Raw genomic sequence first — 7,765 nt, forward strand, 5'->3', positions numbered from 1 at the left:
AGCTATCGCCGAGACACAGCTGTAGGATTGCTCCTCAACTAAGGCAATTTGGATTGCCTTTTCCATCGTCGATGGCACCTTTCTGAAAAGGGCCTGTCGCGATGGGCCATGCCGTAGTCCGTTCATAAACGTGGGCACCTTAATGTGCTCCGGAATCGGACCTACGGTTATGGACGCCGACAGCGAGCGCATCTCTTGCACATACTCTTGCAGAGATCGCTTCGCCTGTCGCACTCCAAAGAAGCACGCCTGAAGCAACACTTCGTTGTTCGGCGTCTGGTACATGGCGCAAATCTTTGTCTTAAAGATCGCCTGTGTAGATAAAGGCCTTTCTGTCCGCTGTAAGCGCCGAGTAAGCCCACTCTGAGGCCTTACCGCGCAGATGCGACATAGCGTACGACACCATCCGGCTGTCGTCCTCGATGAGCTGGGCGACACCACATTGCTCCACGGCTAAAAGCCAGTGGACAATCGTGTGCGCCGCAGTTCCATCGAACTTGGGCGGGTCTATCCGAATGGGCCTCGGTTGATGCGGCCGGGCAGAGAGCATCTCAACAGTCCTGTTGAGAGCCTCGCTCCGAGCCTGTTCATGCCTCAGCTCATCCTGAGTCTGAGTGACGGACTCCGCCGCAGCATGGCATTGTGCTTCGGACGCGGCCCTCCGCTGTCCGAGCACGAATGCCTCAAACTGCTCCAGCTGAGCAACATGTTGCTCAGGAGGACTACCAAGGAGCCCGGCCAGGGCTTGTTCACCAAGTTCCTGCCCCATAAGCCCTGCCACCTCCCGATGATGTTCGGAGAGGTGGGGAAAATGATCCCAATCAATATTGAGGCTCATACTCACGTATACACGCAGACATGCGGGTCGTGGGAAGGATTTCAAGTGCTACCAAGTGTAGGCGGGCACGTCTTAATGCGGCCACGCTCTACTTAGACACACACCATAGCACAGCGAGGAAGCGGTTTAACCTGCTTCTCTTGCGTGCAGTGAGGTAGTTGTGGTGGGCGCGTTAGCGACCTCACCCAACACACTAAGTACTCTGGTTAAGTGTCGTCACGGGAGCGGTAATTCGGCTCCTCGTGCGCACTTACCAAGTAGGAGGTAGTTTTCAGACTGATTTATATTTAATCGTATTAAATAAAAATACCTATTTTTACCAATTAAAATGTCATCTTTATAGATAACACTTAATATGTATTGCGAGCGTATCTTTCTAGATACCTCGCGTAACGGACGACGCTAGACATCATCCCTCCTAATGTGAATGCACCCATGTGCATCACATACACAAGGGTTGGTCACAAATGTGCACCACACCCGAGTGCTGGGTCAATTACTATTATTTAGTAATTGACCATCCCTTTAAGTAAACCAAGTGTACTTAGCGAGGACTGTGTAACATTTGGGCAACTTGAGCCCGTTACACATATATACATGGAAGTCTCATGGCTACTAATTTTGTGTAGCGCAACGTCAAATTTTTAGACAAAATAGTAATTGCCATAAGCAGCACCTTACGCATCGACATAAAGACTTATTGAAGCATGTATGAGAAGCAGAAGCAAGTAATATCAAAGCATCAAAGTGAGAAATTATAGCGCTTCTGAATGCTACCTTGCCCAAAAAAGAGGTGACCGATTGCAATTGAGCAAATAACATTGTTTGACACTAGGCACTGCATGATGAAACAGTCTGTATAGTATAATAAATTTGAGCCTTGGTCGGTCCTAAATGCCTTATTGTAGCAACATTACTAAAACTCGGTCGTCATCAGAACCATGCTCTCAATATGTGTACCTCCTTACAAAAGCTACGACTACGGAACTATACCATGATCGCGAGAGTTTAAGATCGACAACTCGAGTTCAAATATAGAATCCCACAATTTTCCGGTCAAGAAAATGTGACGCGTCGCCGGATTGTATGCAATTCCATTCATAACGGCTTCCTGCTTGTATTTAGAGCGCTTCATGGTGTTAGAATGGATGTTCGACACCATATAGGGTATCCAATTCAAATCAATTTGCTCTATAACGTTACCAGTCACGATGTCAATACGTAAAATACAGTTTTCGTGCCACACATTGGCTAGCAATTCTCCCTCAACATATTCAAGCTCATTCACGTCAGTCACCGCATGACCATCGTTCCGAACGGTGATATTGTGATGCAGCTTGAAATCGTCCTTTGGGTCGAAAAAGAGAATGTTGGCAGAACCGTCACTGGCTATAAGAAACTCGCCATCGGTCGTGAGTCCCCAACCTTCCCTAGTGGATGTCATGAAAGGAAACATACCGATTAACTGGAAGTCTTGCCGAGAAAGCATTATCAACTGTTGTGCCTTGTACGTCAGCGCGAATACTTTGTCTCCCAACACTGTCACGCCCTCGCCGAAATGTGACGAATTAAAGCCGAACTCTTGAATGAATGGCATAGATCGTGTGGAATTAGTTTTAAGAAAGTCGGTGTTGAGATCTGAAAGCTTATACTTGCGGATGAAGGATTTGCCGTTTAGCCCCGTGGATTCAATAAGCGCGCCGTCGTCGAATACGAGACCTTCCGTAAATGCGCTTGTATTGTGGGGGTGGATGGTTACAAGGCGCACGGCTGTATGAAAATTACCTTTTGATGAAATGAAGCAGGTAAGAACTATTGCTAGAAACGGCAGCAACCTGAACTCGAAAGCCATATAGCTCCCGTAGTTTATTATCGACTGTCAGGTGTCGAGCATTTATCTGAATTTCTAATCAAAATTAGATCCTTAATTTGTAAGAAAAATGTTACCGTCGAACACACACTTTTTAAGATGTCAATATTATTTCAAAATAACTCCGTCACGACGACATTCGCCTAATTTTCAATATTACAATAAAGCGTCTCAGCAAACGTAACATATACCGTCAAGTAAAAATCAGGTATCAAAAGACTCTTAAATAATGTAAGCCATCGAATTTTGATCGCATCAAGGTCGGACATACGATTTTCCAATAATCTTCTATTCCAAAGAGAAGACTTTGTGCGCGAGAGAGATTGGCAAGGCAAAACAGTGGTATTGTACAGGTGCGGCTCAACATGAACATTATTTACAGCCTCTACTCTACGTCACAGGGAAATTGGGGGTGCGTGCAATAAGTAGACATAAATTCCATAGAATCGCAATGTTGAATCGCGCGCATCAGAGACGGGCTCTTCACATTACAAACACACACTTGATATGCACGCTATCAATGAGAGCTTTCCGGGCCTTCGTGGAATAGAGGATGGCTAAGTTTGCCTTTATGACAAGAGCAACTGATAGGGTACATTGAGATTTCAGACATTTGTAGTCTATATGCTCAAGTTAGGATTAAAAAAATTGGAGCCCTTCACTTTCCGTAAATTTAAAATTTAAACACGAAATTAATTTGACAGCAAATTTTGTCTGCCATTGGACAAAAGTATCCATTATTATAAAATAATACTACAAATACGTCTGATGATTGTTGTCGTTGTATCGAGGAGGGCTCGAATTTTCTCCAAAAACCTGCCTCCCCAAGCCCGCCGAAGTCTGTATAAAGCCAGTAAATGCCTGCACTCTACACCGGTCAAACGTGGCCTATATACTGCTTGCAAGTACTAGTCCATTGGCAATTCTGCCATTGTATTCCTACCCCATAAAAGCTAGGGCGTATCTAGGTCCGACGCACTTCGCTCTTAGCCGCTTGTGTGCAGATAGCTAATAATTATTGCAAGCTTTTCTTTCACCACGCAAGAGAAAGAAGCACTTCGTAAACAATGCTGCAGAAGCGCCAATATCGGATGGACGATACCAGTGGCGACGGATTACAGGGGAGTGTTGCACGTGAGCCAGTGGACAAGCTTAAAATTACGCCGGCCCAAAATGTTCATCCCTTTCTTGACATTTCGACGCCATCACCGACCTCGCGTAAAGGAGGCAGGAAGAAAAGTATGCAAAGAAAGCGTGTGCCCGTACCACCTGCGCCTCCTATGCCCAGTCAAGTAATGGCCTCATTTGTGGGCGCAAACGGCTTTATGAATAGCAGCAAGTTTGTGACGATGGATCCTTCCGCCGTCAGCTTCGTTGGACGCGACGCACCCATGACGAAGGCTAATTGCAAGTCCAGTCATAAGAATCGTCGTCGTCCCAATGTTCAAGCCATGCTCGGTGCGTCCATGGTGCGCGAGAGCCTGGCACGGGCATCAATGATGTCGTCATTTGCAAACTCCAGGTATGGCCCACAGCCCAGTGGGGATGTAATGTCAGTCCCAGTTCTCGGAGACTGCAATTTTGAGCAAAAGTATACCGTCACGATGAGCATGGACGAGCAGGGTATCCACCCAATTGACTCTGCATACACCCCACTTGAGAAGCTAAGTGCATTGCGCGAAGTAATGAGCAACATTCCCAGCAAAAATGGCTTTATTGAACGTCAGACGTTTACGCAAGCATTTGAAGTAAATAGTAATGAGTTTAATGGCTATACCACGAATAGCGGTGCAATTGATGGTAATGCCATTCTGATTGATGCTGTGATGGACCTTGAAGTGGATGTGGAAGCAAAACTTCGTTTTATTTTTGAAACGCTGGATCCGGACAATTCTGGATTTGTGGTTTCAGATCAAATTGTTCAATTGCTCGAGTCAAACTTTTCGACAGCTAGTATCAACGTCGTGGGAATGGACTTTAAGACTGTTGCAAACCTCATGTTTCGCAAAGCTCAGGCACAGAACGAGTCAATGACGTTTGACCAATTTAAAACAGTATTTGCTCCTTATATCAATGACTCGTACAATTCTCAAAAGCAAGAACCTATGAATATAGCTCCCATTCCGCCCAAGAGCAAATTTAATGCCTGGTACAGCACAAACAAGCTCCGCGTCTGGTGGCTTCTGCTCTACTTTATTATTAACAATGTGGCCTTTTGGCTCAAGTGGTTTGCGTACGACGTCGACCCCGCCATCGGTTGGGGTCTTCGTGTTGCCCGTGCAAACGCCCAGATTATCATGGTCAACTGCGTTTTCGTGTTACTGCCAATGTGCCGTTCTATTGCGCAAGTGATGAAGCGTAGCCGTTTTCTGTGGCGTTACATTCCTTTCGATGATAGTATCGCCTTCCACAAAATAGCAGGAACTACGCTGCTTACTGCTGCCCTCGCTCACACGGTTGCTCACATTGTGAATGAGATCTACTTGTACAGGATCGCTACTCCAGACGAAATTGCACGCAGTATCTTTGTTACTCGTCGCGTTTCTGCATTCGTTAATGGTATACGACCTCCCTTCACTGTCATGATTCAGTCGCTTCCCATGTGGACGGGACTGATTCTATTTTTGATCACATGCATTTCCTTCCCGCTTGCAGCAATCCCCAAGTTTCGCCAGGGCAATTTTAACGTTTTTTGGTATTCTCATATGCTTTTCGGTCCGTTCTTGGTTGTATTGTCATTTCACGGTGCGGCATCATGGCTCGCCCGCAGCTCTTCATACATTTGGATTATGCCTCCGTTCATCATCTACCTCGTTGAGCGCCGCTTTCGTTATGCAAAAATGTTTGCAGCGCCTGTGCGCATCATGGAAGCCATCGAGCTAGATGGCACGGTTGCTTTGTTTATGGAAAAGCCCCGTCGTTTTGTGTACCGACCCGGCATGTACATGTTTGTGAATTGTCCGATAATTTCGTCTCATGAATGGCACCCGTTTACTATTTCGTCTGCTCCAGGGGACAATTATATTAGTGTTCACATTCGTGCTTGTGGCGACTGGACAAAAGCATTGGGTAGAGTCATCTCGGACTGCCACGAACGCAAGGCGCTGTACCCAAACATTTATTTGGATGGTCCAGTTGGCGCTCCAACTCAAGATTATCACCGCTACAAGACTGTGATATGTGTCGGTGGTGGCATTGGTGTTACTCCGTTTGCCTCAATTTTAAAGGACGTCGTACACCTATGGGAGGAAAATCGCTGCTTAAATTGTAATCACGTCCGGCATCCAGGCTCGTTTAAAATCCAAAAACTTTATTTTCATTGGGTAACCCGTGGACAAGAATCACTGAGTTGGTTTGAAGAAACGATGAATCAAATTGCCGAAATGGATCGCGACAACGTGATTGAAACTCACCAGTACTTGAGTACGCTGAAAGGAGGTGAAAACACGTCGCAACTGAAGATGTTTCAGGAGTTTGTGCATGAGCAAACAGGGAAAGATTTTGTCTCCGGTCTTAACACAAAACAGCTCACGCATTTTGGCCGTCCAGACTGGGACAAGGTTTTTTCTGAGGCCAGAATGAATCATCCTGGCGAGGAGGTTGGCGTATTTTATTGTGGCCCTCATGCACTCGAAGAAATTCTGGACACCATGTGCAAGCGATATTCGTCCTCGGACTCGAATGGAACCATCTTTGACTTTCACTCAGAGAAATTCTCATAGTTTTGCAAATCTACGTCGTTAGTGTTAGCTCGTATTAGATCAATATACGTTAATTGTAGTTTAAGTCATCGCGAAGGTTCGTGAATGGTGGATGTGTTGTTCGTTTTTGAAGTTATCTCACTTGCAACAGGAACAAATGCCGGCTATCACCCCGCACTTGAAGATCATTTGTGCGAAGATTGTTGCATTATAAGCGGAGACTGATTGTGAGTCATGTCGTCCGCCGCGATATTCAATTGACGTCGATCCATCTAGATAAACCACCATTGCAAAGCGTTAATCATAGAGCTCATTTTGATTTTCAAGGTGCGCAATAGTAATAAAAAAATTATGCCTTGACAAAAAATGTCTTTGTCAAGTCTGGTTGTGTTCCTACGACCGTGTCGTCGTAGCTTAAGATACGCCGATGGTGATAAACAAATGATCAAATAAATTGTCGGTAAAATATGAAATTGTAAGAGGCTAGACGAAGAGATGAGACCGGTGCTCCTCGATTGTACTGCCCTCAAATAGATGCATTTTGCAAGTTGCTGTCGCGCATAAAAATCGTCCTAACGAAACATCCCACGTTTTTGAAATAATACTTGCCGGCACTATTAAGCAGTTTCAGTAGCAAGCAATAAGCAATTCTTTCACAGAAATAGAAATCCTAAGAATATTCGATCCTGCATTGCGCACTTGCGACTATCCAAAAAAGACGCAGTTGTCGATGGCGCAGCAGCTAATGGCGTTGTTCTTATGCGTCGGAATAGAGGATATATGTAAGATTTGATTGTCCATGTAACGGGCCATTTTTGCTAGTACTGGTAATTGTACTAGTCAAACTAGGTGCCTCGATTACTTCACGTACACTGTTGTAACGGGGCACTGCGACTTGTACTGTTTCAGTACAAGTCCACTTCACACTGCTTCAGTTGTGAGTGGTGCCTTTCGTTAGGTTACGTACACTACGTATAGAGGAAGACTTCTCTTAAGACAAGTTAACTTAAGAGGGTAAAATGAAAACTGTATTAATATAGTTAAGTGTCTCTTAATCTATCTTTGTAAATGCTGACTTAACTATAAACTAATACTAAACATGTAAATGAATTCTTATCTATCTTATCTTGTAACTCTCTTTGATTACTTCTACAGCTGATTAGTCTGCGGAATAAATAGACATAATGGTCTATACCTATTTATGGATAAAAATTCAGGATATTACTATATAAAGTAATATCCTCCAAATATTATCTACCTTTAAGATAATATATTAATTAACAACCTTTAAGTGTTAATTTCATGTAACGATACACCCCGTTACATCACCCCTCCCTTAAACGACAATCACTCTGA

At 44.6% G+C, this 7,765-nt stretch overlaps 2 protein-coding genes across 2 annotated transcripts; one reads left to right on the forward strand and one right to left on the reverse strand.

The window, feature by feature from the left end:
• Window positions 1–1,817: 1,817 nt before the first annotated feature.
• On the reverse strand, window positions 1,818–2,435 carry CCR75_009727 (uncharacterized protein; the record flags this gene model as incomplete). Its single annotated transcript, XM_067967766.1, has 1 exon — window positions 1,818–2,435. One exon carries the CDS (start codon window positions 2,433–2,435, stop codon window positions 1,818–1,820), a length of 618 nt encoding a protein of 205 aa, XP_067814310.1.
• Window positions 2,436–3,775: 1,340 nt separating this feature from the next.
• Window positions 3,776–6,430, forward strand: CCR75_009728 (uncharacterized protein; the record flags this gene model as incomplete). Its single annotated transcript, XM_067967767.1, has 1 exon — window positions 3,776–6,430. One exon carries the CDS (start codon window positions 3,776–3,778, stop codon window positions 6,428–6,430), a length of 2,655 nt encoding a protein of 884 aa, XP_067814551.1.
• Between the last annotated feature and the right edge of the window lie 1,335 nt (window positions 6,431–7,765).

The sequence above is a fragment of the Bremia lactucae genome (genome assembly GCF_004359215.1).
Source record: "Bremia lactucae strain SF5 chromosome Unknown BlacSF5_NotPlaced_200_SHOA01000120.1_2678225bp, whole genome shotgun sequence".
Lineage (NCBI taxonomy): Eukaryota > Oomycota > Peronosporomycetes > Peronosporales > Peronosporaceae > Bremia > Bremia lactucae.